General features: G+C 38.9%; 1 protein-coding gene across 1 annotated transcript; it reads left to right on the top strand.

Moving 5' to 3' along the window:
- The first annotated feature begins 289 nt into the window (after window positions 1-289).
- On the top strand, window positions 290-17,984 carry cntnap1 (contactin associated protein 1). The gene is made up of 24 exons (XM_005796707.2): window positions 290-1,169; window positions 4,712-4,813; window positions 6,571-6,764; window positions 7,057-7,210; window positions 7,361-7,564; window positions 7,729-7,913; window positions 8,000-8,149; window positions 8,232-8,493; window positions 8,576-8,725; window positions 8,816-8,990; window positions 9,817-9,923; window positions 10,022-10,144; window positions 10,356-10,559; window positions 10,650-10,806; window positions 10,890-11,017; window positions 11,353-11,526; window positions 11,605-11,823; window positions 11,933-12,172; window positions 12,245-12,484; window positions 12,581-12,708; window positions 13,229-13,322; window positions 13,407-13,637; window positions 13,722-13,766; window positions 14,897-17,984. Exons 1-24 carry the CDS (start codon window positions 1,109-1,111, stop codon window positions 15,094-15,096), a joined length of 3,927 nt encoding a protein of 1,308 aa, XP_005796764.1. The 5' UTR covers window positions 290-1,108; the 3' UTR covers window positions 15,097-17,984.
- The last annotated feature ends 331 nt before the right edge of the window (window positions 17,985-18,315 follow it).

Raw genomic sequence — 18,315 nt, 5'->3', positions numbered from 1 at the left:
GTATTTCATGGAAAAAACCAGAGGCAGGGAGCTTACAAGCTGACAATCTGATTTGATTGGAAAACTCTGCAAATCCGTCCCTGGCCCAAGCATTCAATCTCACATCATCAGTGGCACACAGACGCTACATAAACCCCCTCCTTAATCCCAAAGCCTTTTTTTATTTTATGGTCAGTGTGCCACCCGTTTGCACAAATCCCTCTCCCCCACACACCCTGCCCCCACCTATGTGTGCGTCTGAAAGGATGAGTCTGAGGTCAGGCACAGCTGGCATCATCATCCTGTAACTTTGTACTGCTGTGGGCACATTTGAAAACGTGATGGTTTGAAAAGGCATCAGGACAAGGTTGGACGGACAGACCGGAGGACCTTGCAAACTGCTTGAAGGATGTGACTGCCTTCCTCTTTGGCTGTCCATACCCCAGAGGATGGGGATTTTCTATTTTGGGGATAAGATCTGATCCGCAGTCCTGGAAAGAAAGACATCTTGATCATCCTTCACATCAGCAGTGCATGCTTGTGCAGCCTACTAAAATGAAACTGTGAGTGGAGGAAATGAACAGAAAAGAGCAATGACAAAAAAATATATTTTTCTGTATGAATATTACTGTCTACATCTCTACTATTAAGATTTAAGAAAGCTAGTAAAATACCTAAGTCATCTAGAAAAATGCTGCCAGACTGCAGTGGACCTAAAAAGTTTTGACATTCCTCCCCCACTGCCTCCTCTGCATCTGAGAACCCAGACTCTCTTGGAAGAGACGCAAAGGAACCCCTCTCCCACCTTGGTCAACAAGATTCCCAGCGCCTTTTAAACACTTTTACCGAAATGTCAGACGCCGGATCAACAACCTTACGAGATTTTCCTATAAACTGAGCAAAATAAAAGACATAAAAAACCAAAAGGCGCGCTCTCGGTGAAGCTCAGCATCAGCACCAGCATCCGAAGCGCGTCCCCGCCCCGGTAGAGGCTGCCCGAGATCCCGGGAAGAGGAGTTGGAGCTGTGCGAGTTAAAGTTGGGCTAAAAAGGGGGTGAGAGGATGCTGCAGAGGAATCTTCGATCTAATTAACATAACCTATGTGGAGAAACGTCTTTCTAAGTGAAGGATGACTTGCAAAATATTGAGCATATGCCTCTTGTTTTTGGGTTTTCAACATTGCTCATCACGTAAGTCTTGTCAAACAGAAATTATTCATGTGTAACCGCTTGCTAGTGCATAGGTGAATTATGCGTATTTCAGAGTGCATAGCAATGTCTTACCTAGAATCTGCTTTATGTTGGACTGATGTAGCTGGAAAAGTTAAAGATTGCATCCAGAGGCACAGCAGTTATCAAATAGCCTACTAATGGAGGGCAAAGCCAGAAATGCTGGGATGTTTGAAGGGCAACACACATTGCAGTCAAATCAGACATTGTGATAAAAGCCGGATGATTGCGTTATTTTTTTCTTTACCGCTTCTTTTGACTGCTGCAGTTTTACAGGCGTCGGTTTGCGGAATAACACATAAAAAAGTGCGCTGGCAGACCGCGTCTGTCCTGCAGAGGGTGCGCATGGTGGTCCCTCTCCAGCACAGGACTGTCTGCATTGCAGTGCTTTCTCTCAGGCAGCACGCAAGTTTTTTTTCCCAGCGTGCTGCACATCTTTACTTTCATAAGGCGCAGCGTCACTTGTGCTCATAAAACAAGATAATATCTATATTTATTCAGATATGTTTTAGAACCTTGCTGCTGAAAATCTCTTAAGCGCATTTGAATGAGGATGGTTGACAGACAGCGGGGCTCTGTCCTCACCAGGACCAGCCCACTGCAGTACTTTTGTTTTGGGGGTAGCCTGCGTGGACCTGCATGGGGAATCATTACATTCATAGGGTGGATTTGGCGACAGAGACAGGGGTTGCGATCCATCAGACGTTCAGTCTGTACTGACAAGCTGCCTTTTTGTTAACTGCTATGACCTCATCAGTTTAGGAAACCCTGTTGGGGTGTCAACCAAGAGCTACAAAATGTGAAATATTGAGTATGGAAACAAGTTTATTATAGTAACATGAATAAACTTTACATATTTTTCTTGCACGTTAGTTTTAGAATTACTTATAACACAATATTTTTTGTGACAAAACTGCTAAAAATATTTCAAACAAATTTTAGGAATTAAGAAAAAAGTTAACATGTAATCTATAGCAGCTTGCTGTTTGCCAGAGTCTTGCTACATTGAACTAGCTGAAGATGTTTGGTTATATAGATTAATCACTGCATATATCTGCCTGACAAAGGTTTATGGAAATAATGCTGGATATTATCGTATATGGGTTGTGTACTCATGGTGGAGGTGTGTCAGACTCAAATGGATCATCAGATCCTAAAGCTTATAGGGTGGGGCTGCAAAGTTCCTATCAGATGCTTTGCAAAAAATTTGAAGTGTTTTTATATACTGTTAATATTAATGGTGCAAAGAAAACACAAAAGAATGATGCACAAATAAGCTATTTTGTTATATATTCTATCGGAGTCAAATTCTATCGGAGTCGAATATGCATGCATGGGTTGCAGTTTTGTGTCACAGGTCGTACTCTGGCACACCCTGCTGTGAAGCCTGATTCAGCATAAATTATTTAGTCAACCTGCTTCAAAAGAAAGGTTTTGATTAGCCTTTTCTATTTCCTCTTCTTGTTTCTGGTATACCATTGGCATTGCAGCAATGTGTTAGTGTTGCTCCTCAGTTGCCTCCCGCATAGTGCCAGCTTTAAGATTTGCCTCAGTGCATAATGGATGCAACACTCAGAAGTGATGTCTCAGCCCAGACGGAGCAGCCTATGTCTTAAAAGCAGACTGATGATTCAGCAATAATGGTGCTCTGGTCTCTAAGAGTTGCACTGATCGTCACAGAACCGTTATACATGCAGAATGTATAAATGTATTGTGATATGATTAGAAATAGAGGAAAATATGTAGACTGGGCTCTCCACCCAGGCATCAGGTATGGTCCACTTTAATTGCTGTGTCATAGCAACACCCACTTGGGATGAAAGAGGCAGCAAAGCAGAGGATTCAGATGCAACACAAGAAAATGATTGGGATGCAAGGTTATTTTTAGAGTTTGGATGGAGATAAAGACAGAGGAGTGAGAGCAAGGAAAAAGGAAATGACACACCGACTGGGTGGAGGTGCAGAGTACGTGTCAAGCTTGCAGTAAGGAGGAGCTAAATAATCTGAGTTAACCTACTGCAGTCTAAAATAGAGCTAATTTTCTTTCTTAACGTGAAATTTATTCCACCTTCACAGCATCACAAGGAATTAAATCAAAACCATTTGCAAAAAAAAAAAAGAAAAACAAACAATTGTGAAAGTGGGAGTGGACAGGGCTTCTTAATATTTCTGTGGAAATGACCAAGTTGCAGAAAAGAGCTGATGCTGTGATGGAAATTGAATCTCTTATTGATAACTTGCAGCCTAGAAGGGATCTCTGTGTGCTAAAACAAGTGAAGGTCATTTGAGACAGAGGTCACTTTTCACTTGCTCAGCACGTTTCTTCCACCTGAATGTGCAGCATGTTTGGTCATAAAAGAGGACAGAAGTTCAGCTTGTGTGAATAACATATTAAAGTCCCAGTATATCTCAGTGCAGCATGCAGAAGGGTGTGTTCGAGGCATAGTTTATTAGCTTCATGGCTGCTCTAGTTCACATGAAAACATTTTGCTTTCTCATGTGCCTTCGACACAGGATCTGCTCTCATTAAAGTCCTCCGCTTCACTGCAATGTCATTTTGTGATTTGACACCACATTCTACTTTATACTTGCCTTTTTGCAGACTCCATAGTTCTGCTGTTATCCTTAGTCTTTCTTTATGATCTCTGCTAGCATAATAACACATATACAAAATGAAACTTCCTCCTTTTCCAGTAAATGCACCGTCTAAGGACAAAGAAATTCTTAATGAAAAAGTGAATTTTTCTACTAAGTAAAACCATGTCCTTTTAGATATAAAGTCTACCTACGTATATTAAATCTTTTGAGACTATAAAAAGAAATATTCTGGCACTTAAAAAGGGACAGTTTTCCTTCTGCAGCTGAAGTTGAGGGCATCAGACATTTATTGTTGTTTGTGACAGAAGTGAGGTTAGGCAGAATTACGGTCACCTTTATTAGACCTGGGCTAGAGAGCAGATTGGGGACGTTACTATCAGTCTCACAATGACGTGCAGAGCAACCCAACATGTTAGCGATGTGCTCTCAGTTTTACTGTGACTTTCTACCTCAGAAAAAGCTTCTGTTCTTATCATAAAGTGAAGTAAAGACAGAGAGATTTATGTGACACTCCAATGTTTTTACCATTTAGCAAAATTAAACTACATATACGTTTCTCTTTTTGTAAAAAAAAGGTCTGGAACTGTGTGATATGTCTGAAGATGCATTTCAGAGTTAAATTTAGCCTTTAGTTGTTTATAGTTTGCCCCAAAATAGTGAAGGAACAAAGATGTAAGCCAGACATGCTCTCTTAGGAGATCTATGGGCAGTCTGTTAGATTTATGAGCTCAGCTCCACCTGCTTATGGGTCTGTGCTTATTGTGAAATATATTAGTGCTTCACACAGCCTGAATCGACCACTTATTAAAGTCAGACTGGGGCTTTTTACAGCGGCAGACTTTCATTGCAGCATAATGAGAAGTAATTTTGGTACTTCCTGACTGTCATTCATTTGGTTTCTGCAGGAGAATGTGTTGATCCACTCATCTCTGGGCTCTATGCCTCCTCATTCCTGGCCTCTTCAAGATATAATTTTCTGTACTCTGCCAACTTTGCAAAACTTTATGGTAAGTTCCCATTCATTATCTCCATTTTCTCCATACACTTGCTATTCAGCTCAATCCTGGGTAGCATTTAACGTCTTAAAAGCAGAAATCTAAAGTGTGACTCATAACATCAAGGAAGGCTTCGTTCCGCTTATTAGCACCTGATTTTATGCTGGTGTGTATGGATGTAAAGCAGCACTGCTCCCTTTAAGGATTTACCCACCATGTTGTTGTTCCCTATTTTTAACATGTTACTAAATTCACTTAAAGGAAGGGATAATCCTTAAAGGGTTGAAACCTTAGAATTTGATTGCTGTATTGAGAATGACAGGCTAATTTAATTTAATTTAATTTAAAATATTTTCACTAAATTTCAGCCAAAATGGTTCTGCACATACATTACATATAAAATATCTTCTTTACAGGGTTACATACCTGCATTGGGCATTTCCAACCTGAAGGGCATCAAATGGTTGAAGAGACCAAAAACATAGGATTGACTCAATATCAGTGGCAATAAAACATATTCAATTTGTCACATAAAACTGAATAGAATCGTATGTGTTATTTTAAATAACAATTGCATAGAAATTAAAGTAATTTCTCTACAAGAAAAGCATCTACACAAATTAATCTAAGCTAAATGTCAGTTCTGTTTACTCCTAAAGCAGAAAATCACAGCAAATGTTATCAGAAAGCAGCTTACAGAACAACAAGGTTCAATGCAAGTGCAATTATTTAGAATCCAATTTGGTAAATATTGAGTTCCACTCATGCCAGTATGATCCAATCATATAGTCAGGTTCAGATCCACTGACATAAAGTCCAGTTGCACTACCTTAATATAAAATACAACCAAGTTCAGTTCAACATATAATCAAAAAAGTGATGTATGTATTGCTAACTGTGAAACAGTAAGTCCCAATGGTTTCTATGAGTAAGGGAAAAGTGAGAGAACACCAAAGTAATAATTGTGTTACAGTGCTCCTGTGAATGGCTTTATTTTTAAGAAAACACAGCAAAACACAGAAGCATTCTCCACACAACAGAGAAAAAAGAAGCTATCCATAAATTATGGCAGCTAGCTCTCTTAAAGAAACACAGAAGCACTGAGACAGAAGTGCTTTCTGCAGGAAAGTAAAACAATTAGAGTACATCTAATTAATGGTAACAGCAGCAACCAGCTAAAAAGTCAGAAAAAAAACCCTGTTGGCTGATAGCAGCAATAGCTCAATAAATGACTCTATCCCAGAAATCATAGCTGAACACAGCAACACTATGGCAGGTATACTTTCTGTTCAAAAAAAAGAACCCTGACGTTATACGCACAGTTATTTAATCATGCATAACTATGCAGATAACGAGGGAAACTACAGGGATTTCATCAGTGTTTACACAAAGATAGAAGACAATATGGTGTTGTAAGAATATATTTTTTTCTACTGTGATCTTTCTTTAATGTGGTCTGTTGGGAGCAATAATGGTGAGGCAGATAGCTTCTGACAGGACACCCCTGAGATTATGCTTATTGGTGCTTCTGTACTGAGATCTACCAATTACTAGAAATCTAATAATTTATGATCAATTTAATGTGATTAGTAAAAAAGGAATTGATGCAATCAAATGAACTTCATCCAAACCCAGACACTGCAACAAAAGGGTTTTACTCACCGCTCTTTTTTAAATAGGTTTATTATGTGGCTTAAATGTCAACTATTTAGCATTCCAGCCACTATTTCACGATATCTTAAGCTGTCACTTTCTTCTCTGCCCTACAGGCAGCAGCGGCTGGTCCCCTTCCCCCAGAGACAAACAGCCGTGGCTGCAGGTTGATCTGGGCAGAAAGTACAGACTGGTGGCAATCGCGACCCAGGGGACGTTTAATTCTTATGACTGGATCTCCAAGTACACACTTCTCTATGGAGACAGACCAGACTCCTGGACACCCTACATCATGAAAGGAGGAAATTCTGTAGGTGTCATGAGCTAAAGCGGGAGGGGTAGAATGAGGGACAAAAAACAGCTGAGCCGAGGATTAAACTGTCATAATAACATAAATGTAATCTTTATAGCCGATTTAGGATATTTTGGGGTGGCTTTGTTATATTTATTGCCAATGGGGCTGAAACAAAGTCAGCACGGCATAATATCTGTCTTAATAGTGCCAAATCTAATCTCATCATCAGTTCATCTCCAGTCTCCAAATAAGGCATTAACACCAAAGACATTAACGCAATAACTCTCCCTATCTCATCTGTGCGCAGACCCTGCCTGCTAACTGGAATTACTATCAGGTGAGGAGGAATGTCTTCCATTATGCCTTCACTGCTAAACACATTCGTCTGTTGCCTCTGGAGTGGAACACGGAGAATGGAGGAAAGATTGGCGTCAGACTGGAACTCTATGGCTGCTCTTATGGTAAAAATCAGTGATGAGTGGAAAAGATTTACAAAAAAAAATATTAATAATTTCTATCATTCAGTTAGTAAGAATGAAACAGAGATAAGAAACAAGATGTTACTGGTTGAAATTCTTATGATCTAGTTCTTAAAATTGCCTTGCTTCCAGATTCCTATGTGCTGCAATACAACGGAGATGATGCAGTGGTCTACACCTATCCAGGAAAAAGGTTGCATACTTTGGTTGACCACATTGCCATAAACTTTAAGACTCTGGAGCAAGATGGTCTGCTGTTACATAGCGAGGGGATTCAGGGAGACCTATTGACCCTGGAGCTAAAAAAAGGCCGTCTTTATCTGCACATCAGCCTTGGTGAGAAATGAGAGGGAATTTAAGATTTTGTGAATTAATTTTTTTGTCATAGTGAGCAAAGAAAACAGACTCACTGAGCTTAAATATCAGTGGCTTTACTTTTTTCAGTGACAGTAAAAAGCATTTCTGTATGTTTTAAAAGCCTTTTTCAATTTTTCCTTTAGGAAGCAGCATTATACACAAAGTCGATGGCCGAATCACTCTGACAGCAGGTAGCCTTTTGGATAATCTGCACTGGCACTATGTCACTATCAAGCGCTATGGTCGACAGGTGAACTTTACAGTGGACAGTCAGACAGTGACAGCTGTCTGTAAGGGAGAATTTACTCACCTGGATCTGGATGATCAGGTAATGAAAAATAAAAAATCATTACATGGATGTCCAGAATGTCTGATAAGGTTTCAAGCTGAAAACTTGAACTGAATGTCCTTTAGATGTACGTTGGAGGAGTAATAGAGCCAAACTTGTCTCACCTTCCTACCATACCGAATTTCCGTGGGTGTCTGGAAAATGTCTTTATTAATGGAATCAATGTTATTGACAAAGCCAAGAGAGAAGACCCTGATGTTCGTATTCCTCGAAAGGTAAAGCTTTGTATTAATAGTAAAGAATTTGTTGAAAATGTTTTATCCCAACTTGAATGGTCTAATTTCTCCATTGCAACAGAAAAAGATGCATTTTGCCTGCCGAGACTTTCTGCTTAGACCAATGACGTTTGCCGGACCCAACAACTTCTTGCAAGTGCCGGGGTTCTTCGGTAGGCCAAAGATGTTCGTCAAGTTTAAGTTTCGCTCCTGGGACTACACTGGGCTGCTGATGTTCACACGCTTTGCTGATAACCTGGGCGCCCTTGAGTTAGGTCTCAGTGAGGGTCAGATCAATGTCACCATTTTCCAGACGGGAAAGAAGAAAATTCAGTTTGGTGCAGGTGGGCCTTAGGCATTTCTTACAAGATTTAAACTTCTTGTTTATGCACTGCAGTTCTTGAAATCCCTGTTCTTGTTCCTCAGGATACCGGCTCAATGACGGTTACTGGCATACTGTGGATTTGGCAGCCAGAGACAACCTACTGACTCTAACCATTGATGAAGAAGAAGGTTCACCACTAAAGATCACCAACCCCTTCAGCATACGGACAGGGGATCGCTACTTTTTTGGAGGTGAGTTGATAATTTTAACTTCTGCGAAGAGCTCTGTTATGCTGATTGTTTGATTTTATAATCACACAACATTTCTTTTCATGCTTTCAGGTTGTCCGAAAACCAATAACACATTGTTCAAGTGTGAGACCAAACTGAATCGCTTTCACGGCTGCATGCAGCATATATTTATAGACAACGAGCAGCTTGATATTGACATTACGCTGCAGCGACAGTGGGCTCGATACGAGGAGCTGTTGATAGGGACGTGTGGGATTACTGACAGGTATGAAATGACTGAAAGCACTTCAATAGCGTGTTGGAGACATTTAATTCTGATTTTCTCTGATAATCTTGGAGCATGATTAAGCTTCTTTAGCTATATTTAGTCTCATAAACCAACACTTCAGTTGATGATTCTGATTCTGATTTCATTATTTGTGTCATCAAGACATACTTACCAATGATGCAATGAAGAACAACATAACAAAGATCCTAACCCTGATTCTTATCAACAAAGTGATAAAAAAGGGAATCAAATATCTGAAATATTATCTAAAGTGACAAAACCTGAACCTTTATCAAGTTTTGTCTTTGTCAGTTTGTTGACCACACTCCAACAATAAAGTCAGTGTTTTTGTGCCCTATTTTTCAGTAGGCCACAAAGCTTGAACCTGAACTGAGAGGGGTAAAAAGGGAGGAATGACTTGGACTCCTTAGTTTCAGGACCAGAAATGCCACAGCAGAAGGAAATGTCCAAATCATTAATCAGTTTTCTGATCACGGTTGCATCTCCCAGCTCAGTTTATGGAGATTATAAGAATTTTTTAATTTACAACTGATCCTAGACTTTCATTACATTCCTGAAAAGAATAATAATTTATACAAGAAAAATGTTGACATATATTTTCAGGCATTCGAACTGACCTATATTTTTAAACATAGAAATTCAGTAATATCTGTTTGGAAGAGGAGATTATTTTGGCTAGCTAGAAGTTCAGCAAGGAAAATTTAAAGCAACCTAGAGAAAAGTAGTTAAGGTATAGTTTTCGTGTACTATATACTTTAGAAGTGTGAAAAAACTTACAAAAAAACAAGTCTTTTATCTACAGATGTACTCCAAACCCATGTGAACATGAGGGCAGATGCATCCAGTCTTGGGATGACTTTATCTGCATTTGTGAAAATACAGGCTACAAAGGAGAAGTGTGTCACATGTGTAAGTGGTGTTCAGTAACCTTCTTTATTGATTTACACTTAACTTAGGCACAATTTCTTGTTTATATTAACAAATCGATCATACATTTCCAACAACAGCGGTTTACAAAGAGTCATGCGAGGCCTACAGACTCAGCGGCAAGTACTGGTCTGGAAACTACACTATCGATCCTGATCTCAGTGGGCCGTTAAAACCATTTGAGGTGTACTGCAAAATGAAGTGTGAGTAATCACTGTTGTTGCTAAAATGCAGCTTTATCAGCATTGTGTTCAGCCTTCATGAAAACAGATGGGCATGCTATCTGTTATGAGAAAGGAGGAGGAAACTTTCATGGTAAAGTAAGAGGAGATAGATGCTGCGATGTCTCTGTGTTGAAAAGTAATTGCTTTACTTTCCCACTCTAATCTTTTCTGCTTAAAAAAATCTTTGCAGCATATAAAGCTTGGACAGTGATTATGCATGACCGAGTTGAAGGAACCAGAGTGAGTGGAAGCTCGATAGACAAGCCATATATTGCAGATGTGAACTATTGGAATGCTTCATGGGATGAAGTCAGTGCTCTTGCCAACACCTCCATGTACTGTGAGCAGTGGATCGATTATTCATGCTATAAGTCTCGTCTCCTCAACACCCCTGGTGAGTGAGATCAGTCTGTATTCCTTTACTTATATCTGAAGTCAATATTAAAGACTTTAGTGACTCACGTGCATATCTATTTGAAATTAGATGGAAGGCCTTTTAGCTACTGGATTGGTCGGAATAATGAGAGTCACTATTACTGGGGTGGGACGTTCAGGGAAGTCCAAAAATGTGGCTGTGCTATCAACCAAACCTGTGTTGACCCCAAGTTTCAGTGCAACTGTGATGCTGACTACAGGCAATGGTAAAAGACACCACCAAAAACCAAATTATTTGACTTGTGTTTTTTTATATTGACATTCATTTTATCCTTCGGTGGCTTTCCAGGTACTCGGATAAAGGCTATTTGGACTTCAGAGACCACCTGCCTGTGAGGAGATTGGTGATTGGGGACACGAACAGAACTGGTTCAGAAGCTCATTTCACAGTCGGTCCACTCCGTTGCCATGGTGACAGTGAGTTCAGTTACAATTTGATTACTGGCTTTTCATTTCTACTTCTTTCGTTTTGGGGGATAAGAATACATCTTTTTTCCTTTCAGTAAAAAAGCCAAACATTTTTAGTAAGAAAATAGCCAGTGACCATAAAATAATTCACAGCACACTCTTACAATTCAGATAAAATCAATACAACCGCTAAGCATTCACCAATCAGTAAACTCACACGCCATCACATTGTTAAATAAAAGTAACAAAAAAACTGTCTGGGCTTCAGTGCTCTGTAGGCACGTCACATTTTTTTGCACATTTTTTTTTGCAAAAAAACGACACATTTTTTGTCATTTTCACAGGAAATATTTGGAACACGATAGCCTTCACCAAGCCCACCTACATCACCTTCCCCACTTTCAGGCCTGGATCAACAGCTGACATCTCCTTCCACTTTAAAACCTACCGTGCGCCTGGCGTCTTCTTGGAGAACTCTGATGACCAGCTTAGAAACTTTATAAGAATAGAACTGAACAGTAAGTTAACTTCGCCAGCCATCTTTGCCTTTTCTGATCGTATTTAAAGTTTTTCATCTCTCTCTTTTTTTCTTGCAGCCACCCACAATCTTGTGTTTGTGTTTATGGTTGGAGATGGCATCCTTAATGTGACTCTTCGCTCGCCCGTGCCACTCAATGACAATGAGTGGCATTTTGTTCAGGCTGAGATTAATGCAAAACTGGCACGAATCAAGGTTGATTACCAGCCTTGGGCTGTCAGACGGTTTCCAGGTCAGACCTTTGTCACCATGAAGTTCACACACCCCGTCCTTGTAGGTAGGTTCCTCAAATAGAACTTATTAAAATTCTAATTTGAAACTAAAAAATCTGTTTTTCTTTTCTAAGCCAGTTCTCTAAACAATGGCATGTGCATTATTTCCACTAGGTGCAGCCAACCGCACCCTCAGACCATTTTTGGGGTGCCTTCGAGGATTACGCATGAATGGTGTTCCTCTTGATTTGGAAGGAAAAGTAAACGAGGAGCAAGGTATAAGGAGGAACTGCACTGGACAGTGTCTTAATACCACCATACCATGTCGAAACAGCGGGCAGTGCATTGAGGGATATGCAGCCTACACTTGTGATTGTAATAACACAGCCTTTGATGGTTTCTACTGCCACAAAGGTAATTCCATGTTTAGTTTGTTTATATTGTGAATGTAGCAGGTATCTAATTCCTTTTTTGTCTTTTCCTAAGACATTGGAGCTCACTTTGAGGTTGGGTCGTGGCTAAGGTACAACATACGAAAGAAACCCATTTCAGATGAGGCAGCGTGGGCAAACTGGATCGACCCACACTACGACAATTTCAGTCTCGGGTACAACGACACGTCAGATGACATAGAGTTCAGTTTCAGCACTGTTCACAAGCCAGCTGTATTGCTGTACATCAGTTCCTTTGTTCAAGACTACATTGCTGTTATCCTCAAGGTTGATGGTAGGTGAAGCAAAGCAAAATAAAAGTGTACTTTTATCTTTTTAGCTCTATGGTTATCCCACAAAACCTTTGTGCTATCCCTGTTTTTTCTTACAGGTAGTGTAGATCTGCGGTATAAGCTCGGGCTCATAACACACACGTACCAGCTGACTCATCGAAACCTGGCAGATGGATACCCTCACTATGTGAACATAACCAGACACAACAGAACCGTCAAAACACAGGTTCTTAAACTCTGTACAGTTTACTCTGTATAACATTTGACGTAGTGTTCATAACTTTCATGTCTTAAAGATGCTTAATATGTATATATATATAGCATTGTTGTCCTTAGTCTCCTCTATTACTGATTTGGCATTATGCTGAGGATCATTGACCAAAGAATCATTCATGCTCACATTTTCACTTCCTTGCTGATGTCTTAAGATGGTGTATCAAAATTTCCAAATAATTTATCCTTCTTATACCATTAATTTAATGATGTGCATAATTTCCTCCTGCAGCAAAACCACCCCGGTAGCAACAGTCATTATGGTCAACCACTTCAATTTTAGTTCCATCAAACCACATGTAATGACTCCAGATTCTAAAGGCTATGTCCCAGAGTGCATTTCCAACTTGTGGTTTCATTAGGTGCTGTTTAACAGTTTTGAAAATGGATTTATTAAGAAATAGTATATGTGCTTGGATGAATTTACTTCTTATGAGTAAGAAAACTTTAATAAAAGTTATATACAATCATAGGTGGATTACATGGAACCCATTGTGGAGAAGATAACCCTTGTGGAAGATGCTAGGTTTGACTCTCCAAAGTCCATGTTCCTAGGCAGAGTTATGGGTAAAAATATTGCTTGCTGCTTATAAAAAAGAACATATTTGATCAAATAAATGTGTGTTTCTTAGCTTGTGTCTTGTTTTGCAGAGGTTGGTGACATAGACTATGAAATTCAAAGGCACAATGCTCCAGGCTTCATTGGATGCGTTTCAGGAGTGAGGTACAACATCTACGCCCCTCTGAAGGCACTGTTCCGTCCAAATGAAACAGATCCGCCTGTAACAACGCAAGGTTTTGTCTCTGAGTCCAATTGTGGGGCCTTTCCTCCTGTTCTGGGTTATGTGCCTTGGGAGGTGGACCCCTGGTTCACTGGCATAGGTGAGTGTTGAAAACCCGGCATCATTTCTGTAAATTGAAGGAATATTTTTTTTTTTAACAATTTACTGTTTCTTTTTATTACAGAATATTTTTATATCCATGATGATCTTGGCCTCTTCTGGATAACTTGTAAGTATTTATAAACATCTTGGCATATTTCTAATCAGGCACTGTCTTAAATATAATTATTTTCTTGCCACTGAATACGTCTTTTAAAAATAAGACCAATACTTTGACAAACTAAGAACGTAGTTGATATTCCTGATGAATCACTGTGATTGTGTTTTTCTTTATATCCTTTATAGCAGAAGGGTCCTTAGATTTGGAGCAAGCTTTTGAGGATCAGTAGGGCATCTGACTGCAGACTGAATTTAGATACAGTAGACAGAAGCCCCTCTGTCCCATCACTGAAATAAATCTATTTATCATTGATTACTTAAATGAGAAATTGCTTGAGTTTTGATTTTGATGAGCATTTTACTATAAATAACAGTTAAGTTTTACTGTTGATACAAATATGTGAGTATTCTTTTGTTATGTTTACATGTGTCTGACTTGGGATTCATAATCTACTAGACATCAAGTTAAATATCAAAAACAAACAATGTGCGACTTAAATGAATAACAGGCAAAGGGCAAAAATGTCTCCCTGCTCAGCAGGCCAAGCTGAAGTATCTGGATTAAACTACAGCAGAAACACCCCCTCTGCTCCACCTCTGTCTAAGACCTTCACCGGATCAATCTATATTTAGCCCAGCAAGGGCGCAGCTTGCTGTTCATCATTGGATGTTTCGGCTTAATAGATCACTTAGCCTCTGGGATATTATGCAAATGCAGGACATCCGCATATTATTAGGGATTGGTGCACCATTCAGGCAACCAAACAATAGAACAGCAGACATCTTTCTGTGATCAATATACTGTTGAAGATAACATCTGAATGGGAAATTACACTTGTCTTGTTTCAAATATAATTTATCCTATGACTGCTTGTTGCTTTTACCTGTAAAATTTTATATCAAATGATAAGCTTTTAGCAATACCTTATTGTTGTAAATATACCTAAAGCCTTTCAGAAACCACCATAGATATTTACTCTTCTAGTATTCTTGAACAAGAATCCAATGGTCTCTGCTGATGTATAAATTTGACCTATTACTGGAGTTAAATTTACACTCCCCATTTTCAATAATGTCAAAAAATTAGCAGATGGTTTCTCCTTGTCTCCCTGTCCTAACTGTGCTATTTTTATCCTTCAGTTATTGTCATTCTGGCTTTGCTGCTGCTCTTGGGAGGTTTGTATGCCATCTACGTCTATGCTTACCAGCAAAAAGGCAGTTATCACACCAATGAACCCAAAAATCTGGAGTCTCCAAGCAGCTCCAGGCCACTGACAGAGACCCTGAGGAGGGAAAAGAAGTACCTACCAGAAATTGAAGAGGAATTCAGAAGTGGCTAGCATCATAGGACGTTTTGGACAATGAGTGGGGGTTGGTATGAGTTTGGATTGAGGGAACTAGCACTTAAAAAAACCACAGATACCTGTAGTAAGTTTTCTAATTGTTTGGTTTTATTTTTTATGTTTAGTTTTGTGTTTTGTTTGACGAATGAGCGTCATAAAACACGCCCCGGTGCTCTGTTTTACACAGTCCTTGTTTTAGTAAGTTTAAAGCTGAAGTCAAGCCCCATGTTGCATGAGTAGCCAACAAGTCTCACACTGTATTGCAGGGTGAAATACTGAAGTGCCTCATCTGAGCAAGCTTAATCTGAACGCATACTAGCTTCACCAGAGAGCGTTCAGATAAGACACTGTGGGTAAAAAAAAAAGGAATTTCAAGGAACATATTCCAACTTTTATTGATTGATTTCCTGTCTGAGCCATTTTGGAGCCTGATGAACTTCATCAGTAGCTTTCTATATAGACCAATTGCCATATGAATTATACCTTTCATGGACAATCTCAGATGAGCCAATTCTGAAACAACAGCTAGTACTCCTAGAGCTTGACAATGCACATATATAAGAGCTGGTGAGCTGCAAGCATTCAAATCCAAGTAAAAAAGCTGACGATTACGGACTTGATCCATACAAAGATTGTAAAAGAGACATTTGCTTATATTTGTTGTATTACAGCCTATAATAGTGCATTTCCAATACAGAATAGCACTTGTAAGTGGTTCCGATTTGCCATAGCATTGCTAGTTTGCTGTTTTGTCGAGTAGCCTGCTCAGATTCACAACACATGGTGATGTGGAGTGAGAATATTAAGAAATAGTACCTCAGACCGTGGAAGCTTGTGGATTGTTGGTGTAACTCCAGAGTCAAAGTGTAAAATAAGTTTTCTGGGTACAAAGTGCCCTGAAGTTTCCATTTCTTCTGTCTTCTGGTCCCTTTTACTATGGTCAGTCTGTCAGCAGCTTGGTGCTATATTGTTTGACGGCTATCTCTACTTACAGAATTATACATATTAAAATCAGTCCTTCCATAATTCTTTGATGTTTAGTAATAGACTAATTTAAGGGACACACTGCTCTCTGGCCATACAAGAAGCACACACAAAAAACATTTTTACAAAGGACCACAACAGCACAGTACAGTACTATAATTTTATCTGACACTGCAAGGAAATGTTTGCTTCACATTCTAGAAAAATAGTCATTGCTGCTACTGCTTGGTTAGCTGCTTTCGTTAAAATAAAATAAAATCCTAACTTTAGTTCAAGTGGATGTTAAGAAGAATTTTATTTGTTGTGTGGTGCAACCAAAAATTAGAGCTATCATCAATCACTACTGCTCTCCTTAACACTAAAACACTACTGTGTATGTGAAATAAGCAGTTAAAGAAGTAAACATACTAGCTATGCATATGTAGAGCATGAGCGCACTTTGCAGTAAAATGCAATAATATAAGCTTCTTCCAGTCACTAACAGTTTTTTTTGGATTTACAAATGTTAAATAGCAGATAGGATGTCATGTAAAAGTGTATATGTGAACCTTCAATACTGTACTAAATGATTTTTTTTATTTCTAGAGTTTATACACTTTAAGCTTTGGAGTGCTCTGAATGTAAATCCTTTGACTCTGCAATGTATGAGCAGACACTACAGTGAAGACCTGCACTGACTGCTTAGTACTGAAAGTATCACATAGATCGCTCAGGTTAAAGGAATGCACAGTACTCTGCTGTCTGTAGAGCTAATGCACCCCAGAACACAACATTTATGGGTTTCTTCCATTACAGAAGGGCGGAGCTGTGCAAAATTATACAGGGAAAGAATGTACAGTAGATGTAAAAAAAAAAAAAAATACTGTACAGCAAAGACACGATTTGCCAATAATGTATGAAGCTGTACAGATCTGAAAGCTTGCATTTGCAAAGCTATATTTTTGAAAACGTGTTTGTAATGCGTTGACTGAAAGCAAAAGCTGAGCAAATGGAATGAAACTGTTGGTTTGTTGGTGATGCAAAGAATGGTTTCTGTTTTTGTTACATGGACAATCCCCACTGAAAGTTTAAATGTGAGATAAACTTAGATCACATATGCTTTGCTGCTTATTATGAAAAAAAGAAAAAAAAAAAGAAAAAATGTTTTACCTAAATGTAAACACCTCACTAAATCCATCGTTAAATGGACATCCACCTTAGCAGTGTCACATTATTTTCACCTTACAGCAAAAAACATATGTGGTCCCTGGAGTGTATGTGTGTCTGAGACCCGACCTTTTGATGTTTGTGTATTTGCAGCTTGGCCACCAAGACTGAGTAAATCTGCACAGATGCCAACAATCCAATCCACTAAATGTAATACAGTAACTCCAGGTTTGCAGGGTTTGGTCTACGGATGACGTCAGGAGGATTACAGTAAAATGGTCAGTAGAGGGAGCTATTCAGCCAGATGTCAGCACTGACAGGGTGTTTGCTTTATGCTGGAAATATGAAACTAACTGAGCACTATTTAATGCATTCTCCTAGAGTTAAACTTTAAATAACAATTTAAAAAACATATTTAAAGTATTCTAAAGTAGAGGGATTGTAATATGGGTATGATTTGGCTCCCAGAAGCAGATTTTAAAACCTTCAAAGGAAGAAATGCATTTTCAGACACCCTGTCAGCCATGATTTGCTTGAGATGGATGATAAGGCACCAAAGCAAGCAGGAGGCATGATAAGACCAGCTCAGATTTCTCTGCACCACCAAACAGAAGCTTTCTGAAACAAGTATTAAAAGTTTGGATTCTTTTTGTTGTTCCCCAGCTTTGTTTTGTAATGATTTCACTGTAAATGACCATTACTGTGTAAATTAAGGCAAACTGTCATCTCAATAAAAAAAAGCCTAAAAATGAAAACTGTAGTGTGTTAAGTGAAGTGTTGACTGGATGTAATAAACAGGCAGGAAGCAATGATACATCCAACATTCATAAAGTATAAAGTTAAACCTTTATTTTTATAGGCATACACTATACACAGCATTAACCTTCATGTTGTTCAATACTACTCAGGGAGACCTCATTTGAAATTAGCAAGCTTTCAATGAAATACATTTACAGTGCATTGCAAATATATCCACGCTCCTTGTAGTTTATTTTAAGATTCAAAATTTTTACAGAAACAAATCAGTTTATAGTCATTTTATGTGATGGACCAACACAAAAAGCATAAGGAAAAAACATAGATATT

The sequence above is a fragment of the Xiphophorus maculatus genome, chromosome 16, assembly GCF_002775205.1.
Source record: "Xiphophorus maculatus strain JP 163 A chromosome 16, X_maculatus-5.0-male, whole genome shotgun sequence".
In the NCBI taxonomy this organism is placed as follows: Eukaryota; Metazoa; Chordata; class Actinopteri; order Cyprinodontiformes; family Poeciliidae; genus Xiphophorus; species Xiphophorus maculatus.
This window is presented reverse-complemented; position numbering and strand designations above follow the sequence as displayed.